This window comes from Bufo gargarizans, chromosome 8, assembly GCF_014858855.1.
Source record: "Bufo gargarizans isolate SCDJY-AF-19 chromosome 8, ASM1485885v1, whole genome shotgun sequence".
Classification (NCBI taxonomy): Eukaryota; Metazoa; Chordata; class Amphibia; order Anura; family Bufonidae; genus Bufo; species Bufo gargarizans.
In genome coordinates, this window is record NC_058087.1 from 154,746,823 (window position 1) to 154,764,103 (window position 17,281).

The 17,281-nt window shown below is 41.1% G+C and overlaps 1 protein-coding gene across 1 annotated transcript in view; it reads left to right on the forward strand.

The window, feature by feature from the left end:
• Window positions 1–5,007: 5,007 nt before the first annotated feature.
• GRIN2A (glutamate ionotropic receptor NMDA type subunit 2A) overlaps window positions 5,008–17,281 on the forward strand; it is an 810,811-nt gene continuing 798,537 nt past the window's right edge. Inside the window, exon 1 of the mRNA XM_044304525.1 lies at window positions 5,008–5,406. Coding sequence (XP_044160460.1) covers window positions 5,008–5,406 — 399 coding nt within the window. The remainder of the gene's footprint in view (window positions 5,407–17,281) is intronic.

Genomic DNA, 17,281 nt, shown 5'->3' on the forward strand with positions numbered 1-17,281 from the left:
TGATTGCAGTGATTGCCTCAAAAGGTTGCGCAACAAAATATTAAGTTAGGGGTACCATCATTTTTGTCCATGCCTGTTTCATGAGTTTATTTTTTTACATAATTCTGTTGAAGCATGGTTGAAAAACAATGTCTGACTTTCATTGGTTAACATTTATAGAATTTTAATTTATTATTACTTTTGTCAGATTAAAGTTATTTCTGTGACCATTGTGACTTTTTCTTTCATTGACCAAAGGGTACCAACAATTTTGTCCACGTCTGTATATACAGTGTCTCACAAAAGTGAGTACACCCCTCACAGTTTTGTAAATATTTTATCATATTCTTTCATAGGACAACACTGGAGATATGACACTTTGATACAATGTAAAGTAGTCAGTGCACAGCTTATATAACAGTGCAAATAACTCAACACACATCCAATAGTGTAACCAGAAATGACTGGGTCCTACAGAAAAAACTGTCCTCCTCTTCCCTCCTAGCAACTTGTTTGCAACCTTTACTCTGTGTCTAGTCAGACAAGTCCCAGCTGACACTCCGACCATTTCCTACAGCATCACTGTATATAATGTCATTGTATAATACTGTTGAGGGGGCAATGACAATAAAATCTTTTTGTCCTCCTCCTGGGTGGGCCCCTTCTAAGTTGAGGCCCCAAAGCAACTGCGTCCCCTATAGCTATGCCCTCTCACACAACCATTAATGTCTAAACCGCTGGCAACAAAAATGAGTACACCCCTAAATTAAAATGGCCAAATTGTGCCCAATTTGCCATTTTCCCTCCCCGGTGTCATGTGACTCGTTAGTGTTACAAGGTCTCAGGTGTGCTAAATTTGGTATTATCACACCCTCTCATACTGGTCACTGGAAGTTCAACATTGTTCAATGTCAGGGGTAGACTCAGTTCTGTGAGATACTGTATATGTCCTGATCACTACCATAGTGTTCCTGTAGCAATAGTGAGGTACATAGTGTCATTGTAACTCCTGATGGAGGCACTCTGATTAATATACTTGGAGGGGGGTGGAATTTTACGCTGGTCTTGTGCTTCACGATGTGCTTCATTAAGGACAAAGTGCAGACCTCTTTAGAAATTAGGTGCATCCTCTGGCAGTCCATGTCCCAGAATGAAATGTATGGCATCTCCAAACTGCTGTAGATTTCTGACTACTTTGAGGTCATAGAACTGCTATAAAAGAAGATAAATGTGCCTCCTGCCGCTCTCTGTGTCCCCTTCTTGGAAAGTCGCGAGGACGGCGTTGAGCTTAGATTTAGGCACAATGGCATTTAAGATGTCGCAAACATAACGTTTTTAACTTTTTTATGGTGTAAGGGGAATGATAAGTTTCCCCCTTATTCTGTTATGGGTGCCCTGCCTGGGGAGATGATGCATTTACCTGACGCTGCTTTTATATCTGTACTAGTCGTCCGTTATAGAGTCAATACAAATTTGACATATTATTTTATTTATAAATATATATTGTGTTAGAATAACATCTCTGTCACATCCACTATACATAGCCGCGCTCTCTCCCTCTCTACATATCCACCATCTACAGCCGCAGCTCTCTAGTACTGAGGGTTGATGCAGTGTCACGGCGTGTGTGTCTATCTACATGAGGCATCATATCTTGCCTGCACACCGTACAGATCTATTGTATGGATACACAGACAGGTATTTCAACCGCCTGTCAAAGTGGCAGAAGCTTCGTTCTTTCAGCACCGGGGACAGCAGCACTAATAATGGCATGTCTGATGTGTGCTATCCTCACAGCTCAGGAAAACCCTCATCCTTCCCCATCACAAGTGCTAATGATGCTTCTGGTAAAGTATAAATGCATTGTAAATACAGTGCAACTAATAGGAAAATCCTAGTGAAGGCAGCAGGGGATCCATCATGCGCAGCCTATGGTGTCAGCTACAAATCCAATACAAAAACAGCAATTTGTTTCTGTTGCCAAACACACCTGCTGTGTCTCAGTTTGCATAGCAGCCTGGGAGAACTTCTGCAGAATACAGAAAGGATCCTCAGACTGTGTTGTACCAGAGCTGCTCCTCTGAACTTGACTGCAGCTCTGCTTGCCTTGCATTCAATATCTCTGCTCTTTTGCAATGCTCTCACTCAGTGGGGTTGAGCTGTAATTCTCTCTCTTACCTTAAGGATGTGTAGCTGACTGCAACCCTCAGTTTCCCAAAAGCTATGAGGAATACAGAGACTGTCTGTGCTGTCCTACAGTTCTGCTGCAGAATAATAAAAAAAACAACAACAGAAATTCTCTTAGAAAGAAGAAGAAGGTAGACCCTGGAGATAGAATTCAATGGAGAATACCGAATTTCCAGTGGACCAGTCAGTTCCAAACTTTAGCATGGGGTTGTGCAGTGCTGTCTGATGCTGCATTCTGCGCCCAGTGAATTGGACCTGGAATCAGACGTCTTCTCCTGCTGCAATGCTCTGCGAAGGAATCGAATGAAATGTCTTTGTGGGTTCCCAGCCTGAGGCTACAGTGTTTGGAAGAATGCAGTGAGTATTGAGTATCTTCTTTAGTACTATGGTGTTTCAGTGGCTTCCTCATGACTTATTCATTGGTTCAAGTGCCATGTTTGCATGAGATGGCGAGAAGATCAAATCTCAGCATTGGAGTGAAAAAGCATTTGTGATATTATTTTTTTCCCCCCTTTTTGACTATTTCTCCTGTATTTTTCACTGCCATATAGGCATTAATAGCAATCGGTAAGCTTGCACGCCAAACTAAACTGCTGGCAGCTTCTTCCATGGAGGTTCAAAGTCTTAAAACTTGAGGGGAAGATCATAGTTTGATGTATTGTCTTCTACTTTATGGATCAGAGTGTGGTTAGAACTGTATTGCCATGTGACATAGATGACCACTGCATTCTGATCTACAACTAAACCAAATATATATTATGTCAACCGGTCAAGGTTTAATCTTGGCTGAATGGAAATATAGGTAAAATAAAACCAGGCGATGAAGTCCATGGATACAATTCTATTTTTAATGCTTACCTTACTAGTGCATACAGAGCTGGAAAATCTCATTATTTAGCGAAGGGATGAGGCTACTTTGGTGCATTCCTGTGCCTGATATTGTATGACAATATGAAGCTTGTTATCATATCCTCACTGGCTATTGAGATCTGCTATGCCTAATTAAAATTGCATGCAGTGCACCAGTGCTGTTGGCACGATTCAGGGACTTGTAAGGAGAATATGTGTAAGGTACCATTCTGTCTGATGTCTCAATGTTTGTCCTGTTGTTGGCATCTCCATAGGCATTCATTGCATGTACAACAGCCGGAGTGGCTGGCATTGTTAGCAGCTCTGTGGAAATCTAACGGCAGCAAGGAAAATATTCTTGGAGGAGAGAGTGGAGGAGCATCCTAAGAAACGCTGCTGAGCACCACGCGATGCCAAACTTTGCAGCATGCCAAATAGTAACCACATATTCTGAAGGCTCTGGTATGTTAGCTTTTTTTTTTTTTTTTTTTTTTTTTTTATAGTATATTGCTAATATGTATCTGGCCAGTAGGGGGCACTGGTGTACTTCTTCCTTCCCAGCGTGAATGGGAGATAACAGCTAAGTCTAAGAGAAGCATAATGTACGTAATAACAGGAGCTTCCCTGCAATCCCAAGCAAACGCAGCCCTAACATACAATTCCATCTATGGCGGTTTTATCCGTGCTTTGTGAAGCATGCCTAACGTAAAGCTCTCTGGAATATGTGGGGCAATCCATGATATCAACCTACATAGCAATCAGCTGCAGTTAAGTGCAACCACAAAACTGAAATGATCCCTTCATTACTCCAATCTGCACTTGGAGCATCTCTGCCAGGAACATGGGTCAATAGGTTGTTGGAGAGGTGATGACTTAAGTGCTAGCTGCAGTGATAGGAGACAGATATGCCATAATGATCGGCCTGTGACCATAAAAAAAAAAAAAAGAAAAAAAAGCTAGGTTTGGAGATGAGCAATGAATAGAAAAAAAGCAGAGCAGATACTGCAGGGGTATCCCCATGTAGATGTAATCTGCAGTGTCTCAGACACATCAACTGATGCCATGGTTACATGAAGAGAATAAATTCAGTACAATAAGTAAAGGAATGTCATAGGCAACCTCCGCTCAATCACGGGGATTCTGTATCCGCAGTATGAGCTGTTCACAATGTGCAAGAAAAGGAACGTAGATTCAGTGAAGATCCATCAAAAATCTGAGCCTCTTATTATGAAGCAACCCATGTTTTGTACCTAAAGCATCCCCGTTGGGGTATTTGGTGATGTTAGACCTACTCTGTCATTGCAGGGGTATAGCCATGGGTAGAACTACCAAGGTAGCAGGCATGGAGCCCCAAAGCCAAGAGGGGCCAATGTCTACTGAGACATGGGTGCAGCTAGTGATGTATATGGACAATGGAAGAGTGCGTTACTTTTTGCTTTATTTCTGCAGTGTGATATCACCGATTAAGTTTCTGAACATCATCATGTGGATTATCATACTATTGTGATATCACTGTGAGCGTTATTGCTGTACTGTGACATTACCGTGCATGTTACTTCAATGTCCAACCATTTCACCTGTGCATTAGGAAAACCAACATAATCCTAAGCTCTCACATTCATGCTACCGAAGGTGGTGATGGTGGTGTGGGGCCTCAGTTCCAAGTCTTGCTATGGAGCCCCCTGGGTCCTTGTTACGTCCCTGGTTATAACAGTTATGCAGAGAGGCATTGCGTGTCATGTTTAAGTGTTTGCACTATATTGCAAAGCTGGGAATGGGAACTATGGCGAGGACATATTCAGATACATATTAAAACAAAGAGGAGCTGATGAGCTGATTGATTGCACTGCTACATGTATTCACTGCAGCAAATGTACTGATCTGTTCAACTCTGTGTTGAGATTTCTGATCAATGACAGCAAGGAGAGATTGTGGTGGGATACTAACCTGAGACTTTGTGATCAATTTCTACAGGGAGTAAGGCTGGAGAAGATGGGTACCTTTGGCTGTGCTGTGTTACTGCTCAGTGCTCTGCTCAGTATGGTGGATCTGAGTTATGGAGCAGAAAAGACTTTTCCTGTCCTGAACATTGCAGTTATTTTGGGAAGAACTCGTTATATCACAGAGAAAGAAGTCCGGTCATTCTGGACAAGGGATACGTCCTTGAACTTTGATGTCAACGTGGTGACCCTGCTAGTAAACCAGACTGACCCCAAGAGTATTATCACCCATGTGTGTGATCTGATGTCAGGTACCAAGATCCATGGGGTCGTTTTTGGAGACGATACTGACCAAGAGGCCATAGCTCAGATTTTGGATTTTGTTTCTGCTCAGACTTTCATTCCAATTCTTGGTATTCATGGTGGGTCTTCGATGATCATGGCAGACAAGGTAAGGGATCCTGCAACACAATGTAACCGCACACTATTGACAGTACTTTGCCTTCATACCCTCATCTTCCCAATGCACAGTTTGAACGTCATGGTCAATTACTCACATCGCACAAAGTGCTGAGGTCTGCTTAACTACCGCATGAGGAGAATATACTACTGCTCACACACTTTAATTAGCAATGCAGCAGTTCCAGGCATGGTCTGGAAGGAAATAGGATAACTAATGACTACCTGAAAGTAAGATGTTATTTCTTTAGACAACAGAAGAGAAAACGGCACATGTTATCTATCTATCTATCTATCTATCTATCTATCTATCTATCAATCATCTAGCTATCTATCTATCTAAAGAAAGAAAAACTCCACGGCACTTCCAAAAATAACGTGCGTATTTTATTCCACCAGATGCGACTTTTCGGTCCTCTCAATAGAACCTTTCTCAAGCAATGGCCAATCTATCTATCCAGCATCTATCTATCTATCTATCTATCATCTATCTTGTATCTATCTATCTATCTATCTATAGTCTATCTTGCATCTATCTATCTATCTATCTATCTATCTATCTATCTATCTATCTATCATCTATCTTGTATCTATCTAATATCTATCTATAGTCTATCTTGCATCTATCTATCTATCTATCTATCTATCTATCTATCTATCTATAATCTATCTTGTATCTATCTATCTATCTATCTATCTATCTATCTATCTATCTATCTCATATCTATCTATAGTCTATCTTGTATCTATCTATCTATCTATCTATCTATCTATCTATCTATCTATCTATCTATCTCATATCTATCTATAGTCTATCTTGTATCTATCTATCTATCTGAATGATTAAGACTCCAGCACTCACTTATTTTGAAGTGTCAAGTTCTCCGTCTTTATTTTGCAAGTTTTTCACAGACAATACAGGGCTCAAATACTCTCTGATGCAGGCTGTTGACGCGTTTCGAAAGTTCTTATTCGTAACAGTGAATCTATAATCTATCTATCTATCTTGTATCTATCTATCTATTTATCTATCTATCTATCTATCTATCTATCTATCTATCTATCATCTATCTCCTATCTGTCTATCTATCTAAGGAAAATGGTAGCACTAGTCAATAAATGAAAAGCAAAGAAAAACAGAGGTGCATGCCCATTGAGACCAAAATGCCTTGTCGCATTTGTATCTATCTGTCTATCTATTTATCTATCTATCTAATCTGTTAAAAGATAAAGGAGTACAAAAGTAAACTTTTTCCTATTTTATATATGCGTGTTTCAGGTGATATGTGCAACGTTGCTGGTATTCAATGGTTGTTTAAAAGGGAATTAAAACAAAAGCAAAGTAAAAAAAAAAAGTTGTTGTCATACTTTGAACATGCAGCAAAACTGACAGGTAAAGTGTCAGTTCTCCGGTTGCTGCTGTAGACAATCCCTTTATCCCTTCATAAGGTAACATGCAATAAAAATGGATGTCATAATTTTCATGTACAAAGCACACACTTTGGTATATAAGGACTGAATGACCAGGCAGTTTGAGATGATGAACTGCCCCACAGAAATGAAAGCCTTTGTACATTATTTTGTTATAACATACCCATTACTCATCTGTCAGAGACACAGCATGGACTATTAACCACTAGCATACATGTTATGGGTTAACGTGGTATGAGAAGGATTCAGGAGCTGCCATGCACTTTGCATGGGAAGAAAACAATTTCAGATTTATTTATTATCATTTTATTTACGCAATTTTATTTTATGTTTTTATTTTATTTTCTATCCTTTAAGAAAACTGACTTTAATATAAATGAGTTATTGTAAACTTGTTCCATGTGGCTCGGCATACAGTAAGACAATTACAGTTTGTTGACCGTCATTCTTCATGCTGGAGCATTTTTATAGACTATGTACACCTTTATTATTACTTACTTGAATGCGCCATTACCTCCATGGCACTGCACATGGAGGGGGGTATACCTACATAATATGAAACAACACAAGTACAATGAAAATGGTACAGAGCGGAGAAGACCCTACCTATTAATGCGGCGACCAAGTTGTATTTATTTGTTGCACAAATGCATCTCAGATAAAATTTGAACCAACTTGGCAGACTGTTTTCCTTTGCGTCTACAGCTCCTATGCAGACCTATGTATCTCTATGGTAACAGACTACATTCAAGCCTTGTGTAGTCTAAAGCTGCAGTTAAACTCTCATCTTGCCTCCTACTGAATTTAAGTATGGGAAAAATTAAACAGAATGGGGGGGTCATTTACTATCAGATATATGCCAGTTTTCTGGCATATACCTGACGCGGATTGTAGCACAAAGGTCATTTGCGCTGCAATCTGCGACTTTTTCCCGCTCACACCAGGTCTAAATAAGGGGGCTTGGCGTGGGAAAGGGTGGGCCGGCGGGCCTGTCTCATTTATAATTTTCAACGCCTACTTAAAAAAAAAACATTCTAAATCTATACCAGCAATGGAACTGGCATAGATTTAGACTGGCAGTGGATGCACCAAAGTTATGTAGAGGCCAGCGCCTCTACATAACTTCTGCAGATCCACCGCCAGCTCAGGGGTTATTAAGACCGACGACTAAAATGCTGGTCTTAATAAATGAACCCCATATGGCTACAGTATAGGACTACTCAAAGCTTGTATGAAATGTGTAACCATAAAGGCACATAGATTGGTGCTGTAGACACAGAGGGGCAGATTCACTAAGATTGATGCCAGTGTAGATCGCCTTCATTGAAATGCTTCGCTGTCTGAGCTGGGTGCTGTATATAGAGCAGTTCCCAAATGTCAGAATTGTTTCCCTTGAAAGGGGTTGTGCAGTGCTGAGATATTGATGACCTCTCCTTAGGTTAGGACATCAGTATCAGATCAGCTGATGTCCAACACCCGGCACCGATCAGCTGTTTTTGAAGAGGTCTTTACTGTTGACGTGCTCGCCGTCTAGATCTTAGCGGCGGCACAGTTTAATTGCAGCTTCCTCTCCTGTTCACTTGAATGGGAGAGGAAGGTGCAATTACATTGTGCTGCCACTAAAATCTAGACGGTGAACAGATTAACTGTGAAGAGGATGTGCGAGCGCCACGGCCTCTTCAAACAGGTAGGTGGAGGTTGCGGGAGTCAGACCTCCAATGATCTGATATTGGATGACCTATCTTGAGCATGGGTCATCAATATCTAAGCCCTGCACAACCCCTTTAGTACTGGAGTCATGTCATAAACCTTAGCTGCAAAGATTATAAAATTCACCACCTCTGCCCTACAGAACTATCTATGGCAGCTTTTTTCGTGTGAGTTTTGCTGTTTCGCCATGATGCGCTAATGTGTTGCTCGTCTATGCCCTTGTCCTTACGCTTAATGTTATATCATATAAAATTTGGGTTTGTTAGAATTACTACTTTTTAAAAAGTTGAATTTCCAAATATTAGAATACGGAGTGAATTAAGCCTCCTATAGTTTACTGTAATTCATATAAAAGGCATACAGTAGCTGCATTTTGTATTTACTCATACCAAAGTCTACTACTACTACTACTACCACTCTACTAGTCTATTACTGAAGCAGCATTTATATCTTTTTGACCTTTGTATCTTTTTGACTTTGTTTTAATTCTAGTATATTGTACATAACAATTCAAAGCAAAATGAGATTTCTTTCTGCCCTAGATACCTTGTTTCTATCAAGAACACTAAAGCGCAGAAAAGTAAACAGTATTTTCTAGAAGGGATTTAAGATGTATGATGTATTCAATTAATTTTGAAAACACCATTCAATGGCATTTGTCATGGTAATGACTGTGTGATTGCAACATGCTTCATAGAAATTCAGTTATGCATTAGAATGCTTAATTCCATTTAAATGCAAATGGACATGCAGTCCAATAAAACATAGCGCTTTATATGCAGAATTTACGTGAAAAGAGTTTTGAAAGTTGACAGACAATGGTTTACATACAGGTGTGGACTGGTAACGTACAAGGCAGGCAATCATCTTTTATTCTAAAATATATAAAATTATCCATATTTCTACATTACACATTAATTTCTCCCAAACTTGGGCTCGTGCACAGGGTATTTTATGGCTTTGTATTACCTATGAGTTGTACAAAGCTCTAGTGGAGCACTCATAGACTTCTACTGTATGGGGCCTCATTGTACTTCCATAGGCCCCCAATGTCAGAGGATATCTTTGCACCATAGCATTATATCAAACCATGTGGACTGTCTGTAGTTTCTGTCTAACTTTGTAATATCCATGAGTTCTAACTACACATTAAATCTAGTTTTGACTAAAGCAGATAAGTAGTTGAAAAAATCAATCAATCATAGTAAGTTGTTAATTTGTGTTACTTTTGAACAACAGGAGTCGATGTCAGGCAAATGCAACTGTGTAAGCATGCATTCTTCAAATTGTATGCCGAATGTAATGCGAAATGTAGTGAAATACTACTGAGCGAGCACCAAAGTGTTCGGGCGTTCGGGTGTTCGGTCCGAACACATCACGATATTTGTGCGCTCGGCCGAGCACCCGAGTATAATGTAAGTCAATGGGAGACAACCAGGCACCCCCTGCTTGGATGAGGGGAGGGTGCCTGGACCATAGGAAAAGGTCTGAAAGTGATGGAAACACCTCTAAAATTGATCAGGAACAGCAGGCTGACCATGTCTGGATGCATCTTGGACACCAATGTCGCTGCTGGGGACCATGTTGTCCAAGTTGTACGCCACTTTTACACACTGACAAAAAAACGCCTAAAACCCTGCCCCCACAAAAAAATACTTTTTAGATAAAAAATTGTTAGGAAACTTTCTTTCCTGTAGATTCAATTGTATATACAGTGTAAGTGCTGCCAAAAATTACAAAGAAGAAGCACTCCGATACAGCCTGTATTTCACCTAAAGGAGGGCCTCATTTACATGGTGGTACAATTGTTCAGGTAGTGGAACTCCTACACTCATACAGCCTATGCACAGTGAAAGGGCTGCCAAAAATTACAAGGAACCGGCACTCCAATGCACCTTTTATTACACATAAAGGAGGGCATCATACACACACTTCAAAAATTATAATTAATGGCCTGCTGGTGACCCACATTGGAGGTGAGGGCCTAAAGGTGAGCGAACCCAATAAAACATTGTACCGAGGGTATATATAATGTATGGAACAGGAGGAGGATGAGAAAACAAGATTCAAACATATACTCTTTTTTGGAGGTGAAAAGGGTGCATCTGAATCTTGTGGATTGATTATATTGTAAAGCATACATTTAAATTGCGTGTTTGTTCCTCATTAGCTCAGCGTTCCTCTGGTGGAGAAGTCAGGGGGCAATCCAGGCCTTGTTCATTTTTATCTGAGTCAACCTGTCAGCAATGCCAGCAATGGACAAGCAGATACGCTTATCTGTTATTATGCCACCAGCAGCACTAAATTCCCGCTCAGACAATACGCTGGCGGCAGGGCAGGCCAGCACCTCCAAGGCATAGAGCACAAATTTGGTCCACATGTCAAGCTTGGACACCCAGTAGTTGTAAGGCACCGAGGGATCATTCAGGACGCTGACACGGTCTGCTATGTATTCTTTCACCATCTTCCAAAACTTGTCCCTCCGTGAGCCACTAGGCCACGCTTCAGGGTGAGGTTGCTGGCGGGGTGTCATGAAAGTGTCCTATGCCTTGGACAGTGTTGCCGTGCGTTTGTTATAACTAGTGTGTGTTCCCCTTGTCTCCCTTCCTTGGTTGCCAAAGAAAGTACAGACTGTGCTGCCAGAATTGTCAGATGTAAATGTTTGGAGCAATTTATCAACAAGGACCTTCTGGTATTGCACCATTTTACTTACCCTATCCACCACAGGAATAAGAGATGAGAAGTTCTCTTTGTAGCGGGGGTTGAGTAGGGTGAACGCCCAGTAATCCGTGTTGTCTAAAATGCGTATAACGTGAGGGTCGCGGGAAAGTCAGCCATATGTGCCAGAGTACCTAACTGTATATATGGTTGTGGCCTAATTTCATGCACAGATGTGACCAAAAGTAGTAAAATTTGTCCAAAATAGGAATAATTCTCTGTTGACTAACTGTATATATAGTTGCGGACTAAATTCACGCACAGATGTGACCAAAAGTAGTGAAATTTGTCACAAATAGAAATAATTCTCTGTTGACTAACTGTATATATAGTTGCAGACTAAATTCACGCACAGAAGTCACCCAAAATAGTGACATTTGTCCCAAATAGAAATGATTCTAGGCTGGAATACTGTATATAATGTTTGTGGATTGAGCGTGCACACAGATGTGGCACAAATTAGGTTAATTTCCCCAGAAAAAGAAATTTCTATGATGGAGTGGTGTATCTCACACTAGTGGGCACACTGTAGTGAATAAGCCCCTTTTTAGAATTTCTGCTAAACACACTGCTTTCTGATGGTGTACTGTAGATATCACTGATATGTAATATTTCTTTCTTTTGAAAGCTTTTTGGTACTGAACACAGCGATTTTCCAGCCCTGCACTACCTGTCCCTTCCTGCAGACGCCAGTCCGTAATACTGCTGAATTTAACCCTTGTTAAAAAATAAATAAAATGCTGCACTGCTGTCAAACACACACTTTAGTCCTGAAGAGGACTGTTTTGTCTTTCAAGAGCTTTTTTGGAGTTCAATCGTTGTAATTTCAGCAAACCGCTATATGTCCCTGCCAACTGTCGGCTCTCCCTGACGCTGAATGATCCGAGCGCGGGACGTCGGCTCCTATATAAACTAGTACCGCGTGTTCCGGCCAGCCAACCAGTGTAAGGCTTATAGCTAACATGGCTATGGCATTACACTGGAGGGAATTACTTACCTGAACGCTGATTGGATGCTTCAGGAGGCGCCAAACGTGCGGGGCGGAGACTCGAGCAATGCGACGAGCACACATGGTATTCAGCCGAGTACCGCCACGTGCTGAGCATGCTCGCTCATCACCAGTTCTGTCCAAAGTCCAACCTTAAATAGGTTGTCTCACCTCAATAATTGACATATATGTTATGTAAAATTGTCATACAAGTCACTTACCGAAATACTCTCTGTAGCAATAATGCCACATGTTCTTAGTTTTCAAATTGTTGCTTATTTTTATAGACTGTTCTTATCTAGGGGTTATGGCCACCGCTGCAAAGCTTGTGCGCTGAAATTAAAGAATGCCAGCATTACTGGTGGCCGGGGTTAGTGTAGAGCGAATCGGGCTTCGGATCAGAGATCCAACGTCGATTTATTCACACACTTCAGTGTTAATGTGGTCTCCATACAGAATTAAAATGTATTGCCTCCATGTAGGCAAAATTAGTTTAAGCAGAATTTGTGGGAGGTTTCGGTAAATTAATTTCGTAATCACCACTGCATCTTTAAAAACTTTTAGCAATAGCAATCTGAAGTCCGGTTTCACCAAACCCGACTTCAGATTGCTATTTTAAAATGTTTTTAACCCCTTAAGGACCGGGCTCATTTTCACCTTAAGGACCGGGCCATTTTTTGCAAATCTGACCAGTGTCCCTTTAAGTGCTCATAACTTTCAAACGCTTTGACTTACCCAGGCCGTTCTGAGATTGTTTTTTCGTCACATATTGTACTTCATGACACTGCTAAAATTGGGTCAAAAAAGTTATTTTTTTTGCATAAAAAAATACATTTTTTACCAAAAATTTTGAAAAATTAGCAAATTTCAAAGTTTCAGTTTCTCTACTTCTGTAATACATAGTAATACCCCCAAAAATTGTGATGACTTTACATTCCCCATATGTCTACTTCATGTTTGTAGCATTTTGGGAATGATATTTTATTTTTTGGGGATGTTACAAGGCTTAGAAGTTTAGAAGCAAATTTTGAAATTTTTGAGAAATCTTCAAAATCCCACTTTTTATGGACCAGTTCAGGTTTGAAGTCATATTGTGAGGCTTAGATAATAGAAACCTCCCAAAAATGACCCCATTCTAGAAACTACACCCCTCAAGGTATTCAAAACTGTTTTTTCAAACTTTATTAACCCTTTAGGTGTTCCACAAGAGTTAATGGCAGATGGAGAAACAATTTTGAAATTTCTATTTTTTGGAAAATTTTCCAATATAATAAATTTTTTCCAGGAGTAAAATAAGGGTTAACTGCCAAACAACACTCAAAATGGGTTGCCCTGATTCTGTAGTTTGCAAAAACACCCCATATGTGGTCGTAAACTACTGTTTGGCCGAACGGTAGCACATAGAAGGAGGGGAACACCATATGGGTTTTGGAAGGCAGATTTTGCAGGACTGGTTTTGTTTATACCATGTCCCATTTGAAGCCCCCTGTTGCACCCCTAGAATAGAAATTTCAAAAAAGTGACTCCATCTAAGAAAGTACACCCCTCAAGGTATTCAAAACTGGGTTTACAAACTTTGTTAACCCTTTAGGTGTTCCACAAGAGTTAATGGCAGATGGAGAAACAATTATGAAATTTCAATTTTTTGGAAAATTTTCCAATATAATCAATTTTTTCTAGGAGTAAAACAAGGGTTAACTGCCAAACAACACTCAAAATGGGTTGCCCTGATTCTGTAGTTTGCAAAAACACCCCATATGTGGTCGTAAACTACTGTTTGGCCGAACGGTAGCACATAGAAGGAGGGGAACACCATATGGGTTTTGGAAGGCAGATTTTGCAGGACTGGTTTTGTTTATACCATGTCCCATTTGAAGCCCCCTGTTGCACCCCTAGAATAGAAATTTCAAAAAAGTGACTCCATCTAAGAAAGTACACCCCTCAAGGTATTCAAAACTGGGTTTACAAACTTTGTTAACCCTTTAGGTGTTCCACAAGAGTTAATGGCAGATGGAGAAACAATTATGAAATTTCAATTTTTTGGAAAATTTTCCAATATAATCAATTTTTTCTAGGAGTAAAACAAGGGTTAACTGCCAAACAACACTCAAAATGGGTTGCCCTGATTCTGTAGTTTGCAAAAACACCCCATATGTGGTCGTAAACTACTGTTTGGCCGAACGGTAGCACATAGAAGGAGGGGAACACCATATGGGTTTTGGAAGGCAGATTTTGCAGGACTGGTTTTGTTTATACCATGTCCCATTTGAAGCCCCCTGTTGCACCCCTAGAATAGAAATTTCAAAAAAGTGACTCCATCTAAGAAAGTACACCCCTCAAGGTATTCAAAACTGGGTTTACAAACTTTGTTAACCCTTTAGGTGTTCCACAAGAGTTAATGGCAGATGGAGAAACAATTATGAAATTTCAATTTTTTGGAAAATTTTCCAATATAATCAATTTTTTCTAGGAGTAAAACAAGGGTTAACTGCCAAACAACACTCAAAATGGGTTGCCCTGATTCTGTAGTTTGCAAAAACACCCCATATGTGGTCGTAAACTACTGTTTGGCCGAACGGTAGCACATAGAAGGAGGGGAACACCATATGGGTTTTGGAAGGCAGATTTTGCAGGACTGGTTTTGTTTATACCATGTCCCATTTGAAGCCCCCTGTTGCACCCCTAGAATAGAAATTTCAAAAAAGTGACTCCATCTAAGAAAGTACACCCCTCAAGGTATTCAAAACTGGGTTTACAAACTTTGTTAACCCTTTAGGTGTTCCACAAGAGTTAATGGCAGATGGAGAAACAATTATGAAATTTCAATTTTTTGGAAAATTTTCCAATATAATCAATTTTTTCTAGGAGTAAAACAAGGGTTAACTGCCAAACAACACTCAAAATGGGTTGCCCTGATTCTGTAGTTTGCAGAAACACCCCATATGTGGTGGTAAACTACTATTTGGCTAAACGGCAGGACATAGAAGAAGGGGAACGCCATATGGTTTTTGGAAGGCAGATTTTGCTGGACTGGTTTATTTACACCATGTACCCTTTCAAGCCCCCTGATGCACCCCTAGAGTAGAAACTCCATAAAAGTGACCCCATCTAGGAAACTACGGGATAAGGTGGTTGTTGTTTTGGGACTATTTTTGGGGTAAATTTGATATTTGGTTGCTCTATATTACTCTTTTTTGAGGCAATGTAACAAAAAAAAAAAAATCTAAAATTGTTTCTACATTCGCTATTTAGTTTTGTGGAACACCTAAAGGGTTAACATAGTTTGTAAAGTAACTTTTGAATACCTTGAGGGGTGTAGTTTCTTAGATGGGGTCACTTTTTTGGAGTTTCTAGTCTGGGCTACATCAGGGGGGGCTTCTAATGGGACATGGTGTCAAAAAAAAAACTGTCCATCAAAATCTGCCTTCCAGAAACCGTATGGCGTTCCCTTCGTTCTATGCCCTGCCGTGCGGCTATATAGCCATTTACGACCACATATGGGGTGTTTCTGCAAACGACAGAATCGGGGCAATAAATATTTAGTTTTGTTTGGCTGTTAACCCTTGCTTTATTACCGGCAAAATGGATTTAAATTGAAATTTTGCCCAAAAATAGGCGTTTTGGCACCGTTTTTATTTTATATTTTTAACACCGTTCATCCGAGGCGTTTGGTCAAAAGTTATTTTTATAGCGACGACTTTTACGCACGCGACGATGCCCAATATGTATGGCTCTCAGACTTTGGAGACACTAAGCAGGCATCCTAAAACTGCGGCCCTCCAGATGTTGTAAAACTACAATTCCCACCATGCCCTGCTGATGGCTGTAGGTTGTCTGGGCATGCTGGGAGTTATAGTTTTACAACATCTGGAGGGCCGCAGTTTGAGGATGCCTGCACTAAAACTAATATTTTTGGGGGAAAGAAAAATAGTTTTCGTGTCTCCAAAGTCTGAGAGCCATAGTGTTTTATGTTCTCTAGTGAACTGTTGGGGATTATAAAAATTTAGTACTCCATGGAAGTGTGATACTCCCTGAAGCAATCGATAACGCAGAGGCCCGGATGATCGGGGCACGTGTCGCACTGAGTGGTGGTGTCCTTCCGTATCCCCCTCCTGCGACACACTCTGCACTTTTTTTGGGTTCGTCCCTTCTTTCCAGTATGGGGGACCACACCTGGAAAGTGTTGGCCAGGGACGATCCGGGCGCCTCCAGTTCCCGAGGTACTCCGGCCTGCTCTTTCCCGGTCCGAAAAGATCAGGTCCTTGAGGACTGCCTCATAGAATTGGAGGAATGTCCCTGTGCTGCCAGCGCTTCGGGATAGTACAAAAGAGTTGTACATGGCAACCTGCACCAAGTAGACCGCAACTTTTTTGTACCATGCCCGGGTTTTGCGCATGGCGTTATATGGCGTGAGGACTTGATCCGAGAGATCAACTCCTCCCATATACCGATTGTAGTCGACGATACAATCGGGCTTGAGGACCGTTGCCGCGGTACCTCGCACAGGGACTGGGGTGGTGCCGTTACCGTGGATTGTGGACAGCATAAGGACATCCCTCTTGTCCTTATACCTGACCAGCAACAGGTTTCCACTGGTAAGTGCACGGGTCTCACCCCTGGGGATAGGTACCTGGAGGGGGTAGGCAGGGAGGCCGCGCTGATTTTTCCGCACGGTCCCACAAGCGAACGTAGATCTGGCGGCAAGGGACCTGAACAAGGGAATGCTGGTATAAAAGTTATCCACGTACAAGTGGTAACCATTATCCAGCAGTGGGTACATAAGGTCCCACACGAGTTTCCCGCTAACACCCAGAGTGGGGGGACATTCTGGGGGTTGAATACGGGAATCTCGCCCCTCGTACACACGAAATTTGTAAGTGTACCCTGAGGTACTCTCACAAATTTTGTATAGCTTCACGCCATACCTCGCTCGCTTTGTGGGAATATATTGGCGGAAACTGAGTCTCCCCTTGAACGCAATGAGCGACTCATCAACCGCGACCTCCCTTCCAGGTACGTA